Consider the following 19,104-nt stretch of genomic DNA (forward strand, 5'->3'; position numbering starts at 1 on the left):
AAAATCTCTGTAATTTGGGCTTCTTAAGATCATGTCTTTCAAACCGAAATAAATGATGAGACATTTCTGTACTGAAGAGAACTGTGAAAGAAAAATAGAATAGATGAGTTTTTGACCTGTATTAAATACTTCAAGTTAACATAACTATGCTTAAAAAGTACCATCTAGGTAATGAATAGTTTGTGTTCTGTTACGTAGTAATCAAGTGGCTTCTATAAAATGAGAAATATATTGCTCAGAGAGTGTGTATGCATCTGTGTGTATATGTGTTTATGTATCTGTGTGTCTGTATGTGTGCGTTTCTGTGATACATGTATTTAAATACACTCAAATTATTCTGTTCTGACAAAACACATTGCCAGTCTTATTCTAGAGTGTTCTTCTGTATTCTGTAGTATCTGCTTATTTAAGTGACCTTTTCATCCCCCCCCCCGCGTGCCAAATGATTAAGATTTAAAAATATTTTATTATTCCACTGATAGTACAACTAAACCAGAATGAAGTAGGTTCTCCCGTCCTTTCACAAGGCTAGTTTAAGTATTTCCAAGTTTTACTTAGTTATCCCCATGCAATGTCAGTGAAAGTATGAGCTCAATCTGCATATGGTATATAGTTTGTCATGGAGGATTTAAGGCATGGGTATGAAGCCTGAAAACCAAATGGCCTGGGAGATTCTGAAGGCCCATGCTCGGGGTCCCAGATCGGGGGATCCATGTTGCCCTGGTGCACAGCTCCAGACTTGCAAGTGTTCTTGCAGGCAGCTTGAGTTCAGGCTACCTGCACATCTCATTTTGTTTTGCACATCTCATTTTGTTTTGCACATCTCATTTTGTTTTGCACATCTCATTTTGTTTTGCAATGTGCAGCATGGAGGTTCTTCAAGGAAATAATGCTTTGACCCTGGTTTGTTGTTTCCAAACAAGTAAGATGTAGGGAGGCAAAGCAGCTAGGTAAGACCTGACTCTGCAGTGGAGGCAGGTCTGCAGTAAGGCGTATTTGGGGCCCAGGGCTTTTCCTGCAGTGCCTGTGAAGTTTTGGGCCTGCGTCGTCGTTGGGAGGTAGGCAACATCTTGAAAGTTGGCAATATGCTAAGGCTTTTGCTTTTGGGAGACTAAGCATCTAATTGCCCATTCCTTTTGTACATGCAATTGACAGAATAAATAGTTCAGAAGGCAACTGATTTTGTAAACTCACAAAATGGCACTTTGAAGGTAGCTTTCCAATAGTAAAGGGATCTCCAGAAACTAATATCTTGAAATTCTTGTGTGCTGCTCTGCTTAAGGGATCTTCAGCACTGCTCTGTTTGTAAGGTGGACCAGCCACAAATCACTGGAACAGCAACTTCTGTACATGATTGTTTTTTGTGGATTTGGGGAAAACCCTCAACTTCAACTTGGAGTTTTTGATGGCAGAAGAACTATGCTTTCAATAAAGAAAAACTCACAGCAGCCTGAGGTGTTATAAAGATGAAGGGTTGGCTGCATGACTGACATTCAGAATAGTTCTTACAGATGTCAGGGGGTAGTTCTGTCCTCTTTAGTGCTGCTGTTGAACAAACTGTACACACAGTCTGCTTTCAAATGTGCTTTCTCTTCAATAAGAGATGACTTGGCACAATAAACTTATAAATATGGGATCTTTAAATGCCCTAAGGCTAGTGAAATTTAAAGTGAAAGCATTGTGTATCCATTTTATAAAGAGTTATCTGCCTCCTCTCTCAAACTTATAAAACAAGGATTTCAGATTCTTTCTGAGAAGAGTCCTCGAGCCTCACGTTTATTTTTTTCTCTTCCTCTGTGTTACTTTTTCTTATTCTCCTTTCTGTGCAGATGATTTCCCTAAACCACAGATCACTGTCCAGCCAGAAACCCAGTCAGCAATCAAAGGCTCAAATTTGAGTTTTGTATGTTCAGCAGCCAGCAGCAGTGATTCCCCAATGACTTTTGCATGGAAGAAAGACAATGAATTACTGCAAGATGCTGAAATGGAGAATTATGCACACCTCCGGTCACAGGGCGGTGAAGTGATGGAGTACACTACCATCCTTCGACTGCGCAATGTTGAATTCAGTAATGAAGGGAAATACCAGTGTGTTATTTCAAATCACTTTGGTTCGTCCTACTCTGTCAAAGCCAAACTTACAGTAAACAGTAAGTATGTTACTTTTTGCTTGTGGACCTAATGTAGAATGATTTTAATCAAGATATGTAAACACAGTTTTTTCCATTCTCATCATGTGCGTCTTTTAGATGGTCCCTTAGTAAGATGAGATAATTTATTAAAATGTATCTAGCTCCAAAATCACCATTTGGTTTTACATCTGGCCCCATTGTGCTGAACCATAGTATACGAAAAAACAAATAAGAGACCCAATTCATAGTTAATCTGACAAAATCTGTGTAACAAGATGGGAAAACTTTCATCTTCTCTTTTTACAGGAGGTACGTGTATACTCTGTTCCAAGGTACTATGGAAAGGTCATGTAGGAGGCTTAGCAGAAAGGAGATTTTGGTCTAGGCAGTCTCGCATACTTCACAGCTCCCTCCTTTTCTCTTTGCTGGCTACTGATAGGTTTAGGCTGTATACTTCTCCCGCATTTTTAGGCCCAAGAAAGGTGTTAAGAATATGCTGTGCAAAAAAGGAAAAGTATGTTTCATTTATTCATTTTGGTGTTACTAACTTTTCTTTAGTGCTGCCTTCATTTACAAAGATCCCCATGGACTTAACCATTCGTGCGGGGGCAATGGCACGTTTGGAATGTGCTGCAGTTGGGCATCCTGTCCCACAGATTGCTTGGCAGAAGGATGGCGGAACAGATTTTCCTGCAGCGCGCAAAAGGCGCATGCATGTCATGCCTGAAGATGATGTATTCTTCATTGTTGATGTGAAGATTGAGGACACAGGCGTCTATAGCTGTACAGCTCAAAACACTGCTGGAAGCATTTCAGCTAATGCAACATTAACAGTACTAGGTAAGACATGGGCAATCCTTGATGGCATAATCTCCTTGAACAGAACTATTGCTGAGCGCTCTTAAAATCATCAGCTGATTAAAAATAGCGTTGTTATGAAAGTGCTGTATAGACATAACACTCTGCAATAATTTGTATTGACACATAGTTGTAGATTAGAAGTATGTACTCTGGCACACAAGCACTATTAGGATGCAAAATAATAAAAGTTAGTTATGTTTCTCAGTGTGTACAGAATATCAGATATGCAGGGGATAAAAAAAAAAGGGGGGTGTGTTATTTTTGTTTAGAGATTTTGTTTAACTTTTGATTTCCTGACATTTTGTTAACCACTTTTAATCTAGTTCTATGCAATCTTGAGCATGTATGATTTGGCCTTTTTACCTTCTACGGTAATCAAGCGTATAGGTCTGATCAATTGACAAGTAAACTGTAGGCTCTAAGTTCAAATTCCTTGAATGTGTTTTTTCTGAGACTGAGAGTAAGCTTCATTAGGCCTTACTGATGCATTTAATTTAGCTTTTCCTCTTGAGCTGTGAAGGAAAGGGACATGTTCCCATTCTTGCAAGGTCATTTATAATGTAAGGCTTATGCTCTCTTTTCAGAAACGCCATCATTTTTGCGGCCTTTGCTGGATCGAACTGTAACAAAAGGTGAAACTGCAGTCTTGCAGTGTATTGCTGGTGGTAGCCCTCCACCCCGACTGAACTGGACTAAGGATGACAGCCCTCTCGTGGTAACAGAAAGACATTTCTTTGCTGCCGGCAATCAGTTACTAATTATTGTGGATACAGATGTAGAAGACGCTGGGAAATACACTTGTGAAATGTCTAATACACTTGGAACGGAACGGGGCAACATCCGTCTCAATGTAATTCCTACTCCCACCTGTGATTCTCCTCAAAACATTGCCCCATCGCTTGACGATGATGGATGGGCCACAGTTGGCATTGTGATCATAGCTGTGGTTTGCTGTGTGGTGGGCACTTCCTTGGTGTGGGTGGTCATCATCTACCACACCAGAAGGAGAAATGAAGATTGCAGCATCACAAATACAGGTGTGTAAACTAAAGGTTTGCCTTGGAAAGGAAAAGAAAATGTTGGTGGTTGCTTTGTGATGACTTTATTGTAGGAACATTTGTGTACTTTCACTCAGAGTCAGAAGAGCGAATTGCTTGTTACCTTCAGCACTTTGCTGACAAGCTTAAAAATGCTTCAGCAAACTCTAAAGTATGCTGATGGCTTTGGTGTGTGTGGTTTGCTTCCCCACAGATGAAACAAATTTGCCTGCTGACATTCCAAGTTACCTGTCATCCCAGGGGACACTGGCTGAAAGGCAGGATGGTTATGGTTCATCTGAAAATGGCAGTCATCATCAGTTCCTCACATCTTCCATGGGAGGGTATTTCTTGCAGCAGAGGGACAGTAATGGTAGGTGTCAAATGCTAAGCAGATTTTCCATGTTGCTTGAGTAGCTGCAGTTTGACTATTGTCTTTCTAACTAATAGAAATAACGCTACAGAAACATCTTCACTGAAGGTTTAGTGTGTGTGAAATTTATTGCTTAGTATTGCTTCAACGAGATAATAACAGAAACTTGGTTCTGTTCATCCAAATGACATGGTTTTGCTTAAATCATGAAGTTTTTCTCTAGTTTCAAGGGTAAACTTGGAACTGACCACATTTCCAAAACAAGTGTCCAAAAGGAACTACAACAGCATGTCTTCCTCTGTTACAGCTTAAAAAGGATGCTTGTAATGGAACGCAGGGGTGGGTGGTAAAACCGACATAACTTCAACATAGTATAGCTGATTAAACTTTCTTGCTGGAAAGTCATTAAGGTCAAAGTGAATAAAGGATTTAAGGTGACTGCAACTTAAAAGCTGCAGTACTTAATATTTATACATCTGGCTCCTGAAAATCCAGAACATACTTGGGTTAAGGAGGAAAAGGCGCCTTGCTGGGAAGGGGTTGGGGTCGAGGTACAGTTAGGAGTTGGGGCAGGTGGGAATGGAACAGTGGTGAGAGAGTTCTGCAGTTGCAGAGTAGCGAGAGGAGCAGCCTCTTTGTGGAGCAAGAACCACAGACTATGTCTACTGCTTTCGGGAACCATTGAGCTGAAAGTCAGGATAGCTGTTCAAGCAGCCAGTGACTCCCTCAGACTCTTCCACTCATGACTTTGTTGTTAGCACTCTGCTCCAAAAAAGCATAAACCTGACTTCCAGTGCTTTAGGGGGAACTAAGTGCCTGGTTCTGATCCCTGTGATTGGGTTTGTTCTGTTATCCAGGGACTGTATAACGAAGCAAAGTGTGACACATTCTCTGTCAAGCTAATTAATTGAACACTTGCTAGAATTGGAGTTCTCATTAAAAGGTTAGCTTAAGCAAGCTCTATATGCACTATGAAATTTAGTTGAACAGATGAGGTTCTTAAAAGAACAAAACTTACTTAAGAAACCTTAAGCTGATGCTTAAGAAAAAAACATATGCTGACATGTCAATTTTATTTTTAAGGTATTTGCCATCTGGATAATGGCAGTGAAACAGACTTGGAGGGTGTTGCAGATCCATTCCTGTGCCACTATCTGGGGACTTCAGGGACTTTGTATTTAAAAGGGAATGCATACAGCTCTGAGGCCTTTGAAGCATACAGTGCAAGTAAGTTTGGGGGCAGAGGGAGACTTTTAGTCCTAATTTGATCTTGTGCTATGATAAATCTACGTAAAAACAATTTTGCGTTTTCTTTAGGTTGCAGCCCTGACCAAAGAACAGCATGCCTGGACCCTTATGAGTCTGGATATCTAAGGAAAAAGGAATGCTATCAATACTCACCTCCACTGGAAGATCCCTTTGATCAGTGTGTTGGCATAATTGGGATGCAGGCTACAAGTAGCAAATTGATTAACTCCATTTATACTCAAAATGAAGGAACTGGACTAAAAAGCAGAAGTCTAAACTCGGACACATTTGATTTAAACAGAAGTTTGGAACCCTCATCTATTATCAGTAACAGCACTTTCATGGGTATGTTCTACCTATTGTTTTTTCTTCAGGTTGCTGGTATTCTTGCTTCCTACTTCCAACACTAAGCAAGACTGATTTCTCAGCTTTTTCTTTACCTCTCCTAATAGGAGTAATTCTGCAGTAGTGTTTAGATGCTCATATAGCTGGTGTTGTGAAAAAACTAATTTTGTGCAATTTTGCATGGGCTTCTTTTTGCGGGTGTCCGTGAACTTAGTAAGATAATACAGCATGTCGTAAACAAATACTTTAGAAAGGAGGAGAGGAGATACAGGAAGTATTTGAGGAAAGGCAGTTTGAGAGTCGTCTGTGACTTTTTGCATGTGTTCTTGTCTTTTTGTTTTCTTCCCCCTTCTTCCTTCCTGAGTAACTTGCAATACTGCAGCATCTATTTTTTTAAGGCTTGCATAACTGAACTGTACACATAGGCTCACTCTCTCTCCACTGCAGTGTGTAAGGACAGTTGGATGCCCCAGAACTCAGGGTACCCTCTGGATCCTACTGGGAGTTAGCCAGGAGATGGGCCCTATCCCGTGTTACAAAGGGTCCAGCTTGGGGCTTGGTCAGCAGCAGAAGTGACACACACCGAAGGAGTCTTTAGGTCAAATGTGGCAGTCTAGTGAGGTGGTTCACCTCTGGGTGTAACTGTGAGCCCTCTTCTGCTTCTTGGGAAACCTGACTTCTAAGGACCATTAGATACGACGTCCCAAATGTTTGAAGGTCACGAACAGAAAAGTGATTACAGTAAAACCCCGTAATGAGCGTATTTAGATTACCAGGAGATCTTAATAGCTCATGCTTACATAAAAATCTTATCAGTGGTGTGATGCTTACCTTTAATTTTAATATAGCTGGCAGATTTCCATAAATGTTAGGATACTTACTTAGATACACCTTAACAAACTTCAGGCATACCAGCAGTTTTGCCTGACAGGCAAAAGGTGTGCAAGGTCCCAGGAGGGCTCGGGGCAGGTGGCGAGACTTGAACTTCAGTGTATGAGAATATATTGTATAACACAGTGATCCAGAACTATTTACCCATCAAAGTAAGGCACTGTGTAAAAATCTCTCTACCCCTCTTTTGTCTTCTTTTCTCATGGTGTGTATGACAGAAGAGTTTGTCATGGTTTAACCGGACAGAGTTCCTGAGGCTTAATTCAGGGTTTACAATTTTAATCCAGATTGCAGGGAGAGGTGGGGGGAAGGAGAAAAGCGTTGCTTTACCTTTGAAGCTCCCTAAATTTTGGGTGTTGGTTTGGTTGAAAACGCCTATGAACTCACATACGGCTTTCATCCCTGTGACATCTGAGCACCAAGCGTAGCCCTGGTACCGTGGATTGTCTCCCGGCTGGTGTGTCAGGCATGGTTGGTCGAGTCCTGGGTCTGCTGGCTCTGCAAGGGGACCTGGGGGAATGTGCATCAGTGGGCTCTTTGTTCTCAGGGGTGGGGAGGGAGCTACAAGCTCTGAAGTTTTCCCCCTTCGAAAGCCAGATGTTTGGACTGTAAAACATTGCAGATGCCATAACATCTGGCAGAGGCCCTGGGCCTACACACGTTCTCCTGGCTGCCTGCCACTGTTGCTGTGGTGAGACTTTGCAGATAGGGCTTTACCACATGTCTTCTGTAGAAAGTACTTCTGCTGTACGTGGATATATCCAGGAGTTAATGCAAGCTTGAGGGCTCATATTCCCCTTTCTGCCCTAAAAATCTATGCAGAGCTAGTTTTTCTTGTCGGTTCTCTGAGCTACTACCCACCCAAAGTGCATCATCATTGCTTTGGATGCTTCATAGTCGTTAGCACTCTTCACTCAAAGAGCCTATGGTTAGATCTTGGAGGTGGTAGCTGTAGCAGAAGTCTTGATAGATTTCTTGTTTTTAGTTGTGGATTCGCTACTTCAGTGTCACTGTTAAAATTCAGCCCCCTTTTGCCTCTACAATTGCAGTGAAGAAGACAGCTGGCATTAACATCACTGTTAATGCATGAGCCAGAAAGTTCACAGCTTAGATTTTTTTATTTTTTATATTTAAGACAGGATTCATTTGTAGCTTTGGTGCTGTGAGGCGTATCCTTTCATATTGTGTTAGGAGCAAAATTGCTCTGCAAATCATTGATGCAAATATGGACCTTGTCCAAATACATTTTTAGTAACTTCTCAGAGTTTTACTTGAAACCTTTGCTTCTAGCGACTAAGTGTAACTAGAAGTATGGCTTTTTGGGTGCAAAATTCATTAATGATTATAGTGTTAAGTTATTAATAAAAGCTGAGTTCTTCCAAGTCAGCCCATGGCACACTGTCCTCTGTCTTTTGAGTGTCACTTACAGACACTACGACTTGCAACATCCGTACCTTTCTTTGGCGATAAAAAAGAAGGCTCTTCTTGTAGAGGGGTTGGCGCTAACACCTTCCCAATGGTGAAGAGTGACAGGCACACTAATTATTTTCTGGCTAGTGAATCCAGATAATTATTAATAAAGATTCAACTAAAAAGCCAAATTCTCTTTGGTCTACATCTGTTCTACCCAGTTGTGGGCAGAGACAAATGTGTGAATGGAGAATTTGGCTGGCGGGATCTTTATTATTAATGGGAGATGCTAGCCAGAAAAAGATTCTTTTAGCATTCAGATTGCACAGTGGGAGGATGTTGTATAACCCTATACATGTTGGTTATTTTCTCTCTCTTTTTTTTTAAATTTATTTTTTTATTTTTGCGGAACTGCACAGCAGATTTCATAAGCCGTTTGTTCACTGAAGAAAAACACAGGGACACCGTTCTGACTTTTGCATTAGAAAGGGTCTTGTGATGTTTGCAGTTTGGTCAGTGCACACACTTTCCCCCTCAGCACCCTCCCCAGAGAAAAATGGGCATGGGAGTAGTCATAAAAACAAAAGTAATGAAGTCGTGTGTGGCTACACGTTTACTTTGGAAATGTTTTTAATGTATCAGGTGGCAGAATCTTACCTTATGCTTGTGATCACACCAATGTTTTCTTTTAAGGGGTAAAATAACAGTGAAGTAAAACCTAACTTTGGTGAACCTTTGCTTGTGTAGATCCATGGCTTGCATTCTAACGCGCAGCCCTTAGTGAAACACAAAACTTAGCATCAGTATGTCTGTACTTACTCACTCACTGTCTTTCAGGAACATTTGGAAAGCCTTTATGGAGGCCTCAGCTGGACTCTCTTTCAAGTTGTAGACAGCCAGCAAATTGCCAACCAAAAACCTCCCATAATAATCCTCATGCCTCACTGGACTTCGATGCAGAGGCAGATGAAGATGGAAAGGAAAGGACAGTTTCTAGAGGAGAAAACAGCATTTATACTTACAAACAGTCCTTTGAAAACTTTAGGACTTCGGCTTTCCAATCCTCTGATTTGGATACATAGCTCTTTTTGGACCTGCCATTGATTTCTGGAACCAAAGAAATACTTTGACATACTACTACCTCAGCGTGGAATTTTATTTAAAAAGGGAATAAGGAAAGGAAGAAGGGAAGAAAGAAACCACATGATGCTATGAATTCAGAACAGATAAATGCATTTTTATTCAAATAAAGCATAATTGCCAAAATGCTCTACATTTTTATACAGGGAAAACATTCCTTATAAAAATACTATATTTCTAATTATTTTATAGCTTTGTTTTATGCAAATAATATCTTTTGTAAATTAATGGTGTAAATAATACAGCATATGTATTTCTATGTCAGACTTCATTTTATTGAAATGAGTAGTAATCATTCTAATTTTGTACTGTTATTTGTACCTTTTTACAAATGGAAACTCCATGCTGTTTGCAGGTATCATGCATCTTATTTGCACATTACTTTTAATAAAATATGCTGCCATGTGGTCTCTGACCCACATTAGTGTACGAAGAATGAAAAGCGTGAATTGTGTTTGTAGATGGAGGAATGTTGCATATGTAGGTGCCTTCTGTTGCATGTCTGCACCTTTATTTGGCTAAAACTGGTATCTCTGGATTTACTGTGTTAAATATGTTCAGCTTCTAAGAGCGGGTGTGGTACTGCCACAACTGCTGGTGGGTTGAAGCTATTTGTGCCAAAATAAGTACGCAAATCTTCCACTTTGTGAATTCCTACCATCAGATGTGTGTGCGCGTGTTCTCAGTTTTCATGCATGCAAGGCTGTAGTACCAACAGTCTGCCCGTGCCTGTGCGCAAATAGCGTGCACACATCTGGTGGAGGGTACCCAAAGTAGATGCACAAAATCCATATCAAGCTGTTTAGTAAAAGAAGAAAAAAGGCACTGGATGTCTGCCCAGTAGCATCACTCTTTTCTAAGCGGCTTAGTGTTAAGCATTTGCCAAATATTTGGTGCATGCCTAAGTCTTTGCTTTCCCATACCCTTTCTCCCTCTTTTTTGCTTTTGCAGCCACTTCCATGGACAACATTAGAAGGTAATCCAAGTACAAGATAATGTTTTGTTTGGTTTAACTCCGGCTTCTGTTCCTTATTCAGCTGCCCTTTTCTGGTTATAGGTGAGATCTGTGCTTTAGTCAGTTGCTCAGTCGAGTTGAGCAATTGTAAATTCTTGCTGGATTAAATTTGCAATAGTGAACCCAATGCCTTTAACAATACACAGTCAGAGAAAGAGGATTGCTTACTATAAAATGGTAATTAAGTGAAAACACTTTATTTGGTTTTCTACATACAGATACCTACTGTTTTAAAAAGCTGTGAGTCCTGTTGTCTTCTCCGCATTAAAACAGCAAGACTCCAAAATGGTTAATATTACAGGACATTGGCTTTTTACATCTGTCTGCTTTGAAGGTGCAAACTTACATGGTTGCCAAATTGCTTCTTTTAAACTAAATGAAAAGCAGCTGTAAGAGTAGAGCCATCACAGACATCATGGCTAAAGCTAGAGCAAAGGTTTTGCTGCCTCGTGTAGCTGAGCTGAGGGCTTTTTGTTGTTTGTAGCCAGAAACCTGGTACCCAGATTGCGATGCAATTTCCCTTTAATTTAGGCGCCAGTATTAGAGACAGGAAGTTAATCCATCCTTAGTCACTGGTGGTCTAAGGGTAGAAATGGATTTTGCGTGCTTTAGTTGATCGTATTGCCAGATTTTCTGACTCTTATTGTTAATTTGTCTTCATTGCTGCCAGATGTGCTGATGTGGTGACAGACATTGATATGGGTATTTGATTATAATGAAGTGCATTTTGAAAGAGATTAATTTTTTTCCTGAGTTAAGCACAAGCCATAAGTCAATAAGGCAAGAAATCTTAAATTGGATTCACTTGATAACTCTCCTTGTTCCCCCCACCCCTTGACCCTAGCTTTTTTTGGGGTAGGAGAGCTGGGGGCCATGATAGCTTGTGTTTGTGTCCAGACGTTGCTTTTTGACATATGTAAAAGACCAAAGAAGGCTAAAAACAGTAAGTACATCTTTCATTCCAGAGTGAATGTTTATCCTTAAGATTCCATGTTAAAGGTCCATCATGAAAAACAATCTTTAGATTTATTTTCTGTAGCGAGGGAAGGTTAGGAACAGTGGCAGTGTCGTTTTACTCCTCTTTCATCTCCCTTAAATACTTTTTCTTTTTTTTGACTTGCTGTTGGAGAGTGTAAAGATCCTAATCTTCCAAGGGCATGGATCTCTCTACCCAAATAAATGTTCAGGGTCAATGACTGAGTTTTAAATGCTTCCCATCAAGTTTCACTTAGCATCCCAAAAATACGAACGACTAAAATTTTATTTGATGCCTTAAATACCCAGAAATGGAAATGAATGCTCCCGAGTCCTCTTTTCTGCCAGTGTGACTTTGCATGTTTACTAAGTTGATTGTGCTTAAATACAGTGGCAATCTGTAAACTGCAAGATGCTTGCAGCATCTTAATAGTTCTTTTTCAGACTGCTGATGTAACCAAACATCTGTTTTAAAGGCTTGCAAGTGTTTCCTTCATTCTTTTTTTTTTTTTTAATATTTTTTTTTCCCCCTTTCCTCCTCTGAAGATCCAGACGTTAGGAAGCTGGTAGTTTGATACTTACACAGCTGAAAGCTAAATCCTGTTAATGGGATGGGGAAATAAATTGCGGCCAACAGTCAGTAAAGCTTACACTGCTTCTCGGAGTCTTAGAATGAGAAACAAGTGTTGCTGAATGACAAAACGGACATTTTTCAGTTTTATGACCAGCAGCAACTGCAATCTTGTCATGGGCTCACTTAAAACTTGTTATTTAAAGGCAGTATCCTCTTAGTGCTCTACACAACAAAATGTTTTGCCCAATGAACTCATACAAACAATTGCTGAGGTATAGTTTCTGCAAGCCCTGAATAATATTTAATAATTTTAGACAGATAAATGGAGTTACTTGTTTACCGGAACGTCTCTGGAGCAAACGTTTCCTAACTGAATAACCTGAATGGTGTGTCTGAGATGACACGGGGGGATACCTGTGTAGTTCCTCAACAGAAGGCTGTTACTAATTCAAACGCATAAAACCTTAAGGAACGCTACAGTATTTCAGGACCAAATGCTTCAATTTAGATTTTTACTTAACTGTAAATGGATCTTGACAGTGCCACAATGGCAAAGAGTTAGGCTCAGACTTTCTGCTGGAGAATGTTGCTACACTTTTCCAACTGAGGACTCATTAATGTCACCAAACGTTCAGTCTCGGGGATCTCTTGAACTTTTAGGTCTTATTCCTTGAGCTGCTGCAAAGAAGCTTAAAACTAAGACTTAAGATTCAAGTTCCATTTAAACATTCGCATGAAGATTTATACTTGAAACACTTGTATTCTCCCAACCTTACAAGCCAGGACCATAATTGGGGATTGTGTTTCTTTTTAAGTACAAACGTAAGCAGAAATTTTACTTGCTACTTGTAAGACTTCGTGTCACAGATGAGACACATCTCAGAAAATTGTGTTTTCTTGGTGAAGTCTTCTTTTTTTTTTTCTAACTTTGTGTATTGTTTTGTGACAGAGAATGCATCTGACTATTTGGATGCTGGTTTAGCAGCTGCGTGAAATTACTTTATTAAGAAAATAAGGCTGGGGCAGGGGGGAGGGGAGGACCTCAGCCTGTTCAGTGGAGGGAGGAAACCAATGTATAACAAAGGTGCAATTCTTATACATAGGGTTTTACACAGATGAAGAACTTCCTAGATATCTTCCTTTATTACATTTCAGGGAAGTGTTACAGCAGGGAATAAAAGCCGTAGTGTCTTCGCTCACTTATGTGTGGTGAAAAGTGCTTTTCACGGTTATTGTGCCGAAGTGTTGGGGTTCAACTGAAACAACATCTGTGCACATCCCATCACTCACCAAAAGGCACAGGAGCCCTCTCCCATTTCCCATGCTGCTTTTTCTCTCATAGCTCAATACCGCCCCGAAGTCCTTTGGGGCCACTCTTTGGCAACCCACACTGCTCTCTTTCCAGTTTCCTTATTTGCCCTGTCACTGTGTTTACAGGCTCAGACAAATGTATTGGGCTTACAGAGCAGAGTGCAGGTGAAGGCAGTAGGTCAGTAGTGGTTGGGTGCTGGAGGAGAGGAGCGGAAGCGTGAGGAGACAGGCTGGCTGCAGCTTTAGGAAGCTCTTGGTATGAATATGCAATAAATGCATAAGGGAGGAGACATACACAATATTTATAACACAATATATGTATTCCCATGCTCTTTGCAATTTTTTTGGTGTATTTCATTCCACTTATCCTCTGTGCTCTAAAATGCCAAAAAGCAGCTCTGCACCAAAGAGCATGTCATCTGGAGAGTTATGTCTTACTGCAGCTAAAATCTCCTTCTCTGGTAGACAAAAAACCCAAGATCCATTTGTTATCCTGTGTTTGTGTTCAAGACTAAATATTGCTGGTGCAATGCATAGTTTCCCAGAGTCGTGTGGTCTACGGGGTCCACTGTGTCAAAATGTCCGTGATCAACGTGACTCAAGAATGCCATGGGACAACAGGACCTGAGAGTGAAGTTGGTAGTATTTTAAGTTCACTGCTTGTAAAACAAATTTAGGCTTTGTGACTTGAGTCCAGGATTTTATTTCCCACACAACAGAGAACAGAACCATAAATTACTCTAGATTATGGACTGCTGATAGCACTTGGGCATGATCACTTTTTCTCAGCCATCAACAAGTGCTTTTGTGTTACGCCCATTCAACTTGGCTGCTGACCATGGGCTGTTCACCAACAAGTGCGATGCAGGAGTTTGCAACCTGAGCACCTCTGTATACAGTGTTCTGAAATGAATGGTGGCTAATTTTAAACTCTGTGAATTTCCAATATGATGGCACCGGTACTTACTTCACAGAGGTAATAAGATCCCCTGAATATAAGACAGGCACTGAGATTTTCTAAGCCATTTCTTTGAAAGACTTCAATGCAGCACGGTCTAAAGACCCCCTCATTTGCCATAGCAACGTGCATCCTACTTATTTTCAGCAGTTCCTTTGAAGATGTGCATGGAGAAGCTGTGACTTCTGATTTGGGTCCACTGCTGGGTATTCAAAATTTGGGCATTGATTATACAGCCATTTGAAATAACATTGTTGTGGTTTGGGCCAGGCTGGCCACTGAAGTGAATGACAGATGCTCTCCACCTCTCTCTTCAAGGAGAGGAGGGGGGGAGAGAGAGAGAGACTTAAAAGTTTAGAAGGAACTAAACTACTTTAATGAAAATATTAATAATAAAAATAAAACAATGAAAATATATACAAAACCGTATCAAGCTCCCAGGATAATGATCACGTTATTGGCTGGCACTGGGAAAGTCCCAGACTGGACTCGGTGATGGATGGGAACTGGGTTTCGGATCTGGATTCAGGATCGGGATCAAAAGCAGACTTTTTTCAGTGGCGTCCAGTGATAGAATAAGAGGTAACGGGCACAAACTTGAACCTAGGAAGATCCATCTAAACATGAGGGGGAACTTCCTTACTTTGAGGGTGGCAGAGCACTGGAACTGAGCATGAGGCAGATGGGATGGAATACCCTCGTTGGTCAGTTTTGGGTCACCTGTTCTGTCCGCTCCTCCCCACAGGTGGGACCCCTCTACGCTTTTCCGCTTCCGACCCACCAATGGGGCAAATAACAAAGTTGGTTGGCCTTGGCTGTTACAGCAGTAAGTATAAGCAAGAGCCTCTCTGCATACCATTCCTTGGCATCAACTATAAACATAGGTCTTACCACTCTGGGAGCGAACAGTGTCTGCACAATATGCTGTTAATTTCATGAGTTAGAAGAGGCCCAGCTAAAAAGTGAAGTTACTGAACAGAAAATGGGTTCTGTTTTACCTCAAACCAGAACAAACATCATCTTGAATGCTGAGGCTTCAGCTGCTTCTGCAGCAAAATGATGTAAAACCACATCAGTTCCTATCCAGTTAAAGAAAATAGCTTTGGCACTAATTCTGGTGTCCAGTCTACTTATCTACTGAAAAAGGCTGTGATGGAGAACTTGACACTGATGTCCTTAGTTTTTGTTAATGCCTCTGTCTTCCACTTCGCATTGCTGTAACATGGAGAATTCGGGGCTTTGGCCTCCACTCATCAACAAATGATGGGGTTTCATGCTAATTTTCTTGGATGTGCCAGCACTTGACAGCCATATCTAATTCTGTCCTGCTGCTAGCGTGCTGGCATGCCACATGTAAGGAAAGTGGCCAGAGCTACTGTAAGGGGAGGAAGGGTGGAGTTCCTGTCACAAGTCGGGTCCCCCAGGGATCAATATGGGGCCCAACGCTGTTTAATATCTTCATAAGTGATCTGGATGATGGGATCAAATGTACCCTGATGATGTTTGCTGATGACACCAAACTGAGTGGGGAAGTAGACACTTTGGAAGGGAGAGCCACCCTGCAGGAAGACCTGGATAGGCAGGAGAGTGGGCTAACAAGAACCTTAAGGAGTTCAACAAGGACAAGTGTAAGGTCTTGCACCTGGGAAAACATAGTCCAGGAGTGCAGCACAGGCTGGGATCTACGCAGTTGGGGAGCAACTCTGTGGAAAGGGACCTGGGGGTCCTGGTGAACAACAAGCTCAATACGAGCAAACTGTGCTGCTGTGGCAGCAAAGAAAGCCACCAGGATGCTGGGTTGCATCAACAAGGGCATCGCTACCAGAGATAAAGAAGTCATTATCCCAACCTACTCAGCACTTGTGAGGCCACACCTGGAATGATGTGTTCAGTTTTGGTACCTGCTATACAAAAAAGATGTAGACAGGCTGGAGGGGGTCCAGAGAAGGGCCACCAAGATGATCAAAGGACTGGGCAGCCATATGAGGAAAGGCTGAGAGAATTGGGTTTTTTTCCAGCCTTGAGAAAAGACAGCTTAGCAAAGACCTTATCACTATGTTCCAGTACTTACAGCCTTGAGAAAAGACGGCTTAGCAAAGACCTTATCACCATGTTCCAGTATTTAAAGGGTGGCAACAAAGAAGATGATGACTCCCTTTTAACAAGACGATGGGTAATGGGTACTAGTTACTCCTGGGGAGATTCCAATTTGATACAAGAGGAAAATTTTTCACATGAAAACAACCAGCCATTGGGATAATCTCCCCAAGGAAAGGGTGGACTCCCCAATATTGGACACTTTTAAGATTCAGCTGGACAGTGTGCTGGGCCATCTTGTTTAGACTGTGCTTTTGCCAAGAAAGGTTGGACCAGATGATCCTTGAGGTCCCTTCCAACCTGCTATTCTATGATTCCTGTCATATCATAAAGTGGTTTTGAATAATCCCCTTGTTCCAAAGGAATAACTTGTACAGGTTTTAACATTTAAACCTCATAACACAGTTCAATAATCTTACCAAGGAATTAGAGCTGCCACTCTATCAGCCCTTGAATGGGGCAGCTGTGCCATTTTCTGCAGGACCCAGTACATTTGAGCTGGAGATACTTGGTGAGATACTTGTTTGATGCTCAGTCCAGATATGACAGAATTGTTGCTCACAAAGAGCCCTCCAGGTGGCAGGGACAGTCGCATCTGAAGAGATACACACATTTTCTCCAGAAATGTTAGAGGAGTTTTTGAAACTGGCTTTTAATCTCACTGTGATTCTAGACTCTTAGAAATAACCAGGAAGACTCGGTCCTTCGTTTGGCATCAGGAGTTCCCTCACTCTGCTCATGACTGGCCTTTTTGCATGCAGAAAGATATTGCAGACTATTGGCTGACACGGTTGAAAACCAGAGAGCTCACACAAAAAAGGTATTCGATCCACTGGTACCAAATAATAATTGTAACAAATGAGGATTTTGTTCAATAGGTTTTTGACAGCTGCGGCTCACTACCACGGCAATGAAGAAGCTACTATTTGAGTAAGCGGTACAAGACATATATACATATATATACTGCTTATATATAACAAGCCAGCTCTTGTGACTGAAACTAGCTACTCTTGCCTTAAAATAAACTGCACTTGCACTGCTACCTGCTGCAGGTCTGTATGCCAACAGCATTAAGAAGGCATCAGTGCTACAGCAGCCAACTGCCCAGAGCCTGGCTTCTGCCACACACTGATCATATTCTTTATTAGCGTAAACTTCTTTCTCTATTAACCTTCCCTCAGGAAAGGGGAAACACAACCCCCATCTTAATTAGCTCACACAGCCTTCTGCGTAAGCTAAAGAATGGAAAGTGTCAGGGGCGCTTGCAGCAGCCTCGTCGGTATTTGCTGTGAGGAGGGAAAAGTTAATCTGCTCTCAGAATTTGGCAAGGGGACAAAAACCTATGTGTAAAATAGTATTTTGCATGAATTAAATTTCACGTAACTGTGACCACACAGTAGGCAAAGTAGTAAAATGATGGCGATGATGGAAAATATGACTAATCAGAAAGCTGTATTAACTTAATGAATAAAATCATGCTTTAATATAAACTGAGGTTCTTAAGTGCCTCATTTAAAAAATGTGTTTGTTCATTGCTCTGTAGCTTGTAACAACTGTGTTATTTCACCTACCAGCACACTGTAGCAGCTTCATCTGAAATGGTATTTTCAGTCAAAGTAGTTTTAAAAGAAAAAAAGAGGACGAAGTAAAAAAGAAGTTCTGTGACACTGAGACACTGAACTTGTTTTACTAAATTACCTAAATCAGAACAACAAAAAAATTCTGAAAAATGGAAAAGCTTTGATTTTTCACTTTGAAACTACTTGTTGATGCAATTATTTTCATTTTTTTTTAATTTTTAAATTCTTGCTTTTCCATTTAGAACAGGAATATTGAGTGCAGAGCCCTTTGGGTTATCAGGACAACACAGACCAGGCACAGAGACTGGTGTGGTCAGAGCTGTTGATCTGAGTTTGGCGCGTCCCTGCGGATTGATTGTCATTGCCACCAGAGCATGTTTCTCTTCCTGATTTCTTCTTAGCAGTTGACTCAACAAGTTTCTACAGTCGCAAAGAGTCAGGCTTAATATCTTTCTGTGTTATGGGAAATGTGCCGGTCTCTACACTTTGAGAATTGCAGGAAGCTGGTCCGTCCATTTTCTGCATAACCCAAAGTGGTTTTGCATCTGAACAAGCACCGAGTGGACTCTCCAGAGGTGCTGCCACATGTGCTGAGGGCAGGGAGCTGCAGCGACAGGGGTGACCCCCACCCTGGGGCATGCCTTGCTTCAGCACATCTCAAGCAGCACCTCAGATTCAGAAGCTGCATGAGCACTGCCCAAATCATCCCTCCTGTTAAACTGAAGTGCAAATAAAAAGTCTGCATCATGCAGTCATCTCTCAAACAAGGCAGCTGAAGGAACTTCGTAAGGTTCATAGTGTTTGATCAACTTCATTTCCTTTTAAAAAAACCCCAAACCTTAAACACCACCATGTGGCAGGTTGATGGAAATCATACTCAGGATTCCCATCAGCTGTCTTCTCTGCTTTCTTCAACATCTTACTGCCTTGCAGAGAAAATATTCAATAAGCAAATGGAAAAACAAGTCATTGTAGGTGTGGAGGCTGAGGAGAGGGATCTGGGAAAGGCATTCCTACCTTTTTCCTCCACCCAAACCTTTCCAGATCTTTGATAGTGTTGGACCTCTTTTCTTCTCACAGAACATGCTTAAATGGAAAAGTAGGGTCTTGTTCATATAGTTCATAGCAATTACAAAGTAACTATTATATAAATTTCA

General features: G+C 41.2%; 1 protein-coding gene across 1 annotated transcript in view; it reads left to right on the forward strand.

The window, feature by feature from the left end:
• LRIG3 (leucine-rich repeats and immunoglobulin-like domains 3) overlaps window positions 1-9,861 on the forward strand; it is a 55,166-nt gene extending 45,305 nt beyond the window's left edge. Inside the window, exons 14-20 of the mRNA XM_009880876.1 lie at window positions 1,830-2,150; window positions 2,691-2,972; window positions 3,578-4,030; window positions 4,245-4,403; window positions 5,487-5,630; window positions 5,721-5,996; window positions 9,135-9,861. Of these exons, the coding sequence (XP_009879178.1) occupies window positions 1,830-2,150; window positions 2,691-2,972; window positions 3,578-4,030; window positions 4,245-4,403; window positions 5,487-5,630; window positions 5,721-5,996; window positions 9,135-9,379 (1,880 nt within the window). The 3' untranslated portion in view covers window positions 9,380-9,861. The remainder of the gene's footprint in view (window positions 1-1,829; window positions 2,151-2,690; window positions 2,973-3,577; window positions 4,031-4,244; window positions 4,404-5,486; window positions 5,631-5,720; window positions 5,997-9,134) is intronic.
• Window positions 9,862-19,104: the final 9,243 nt, after the last annotated feature.

This window comes from Charadrius vociferus, unplaced genomic scaffold (assembly GCF_000708025.1).
Source record: "Charadrius vociferus isolate BGI_N301 unplaced genomic scaffold, ASM70802v2 scaffold52, whole genome shotgun sequence".
Taxonomy (NCBI): Eukaryota; Metazoa; Chordata; class Aves; order Charadriiformes; family Charadriidae; genus Charadrius; species Charadrius vociferus.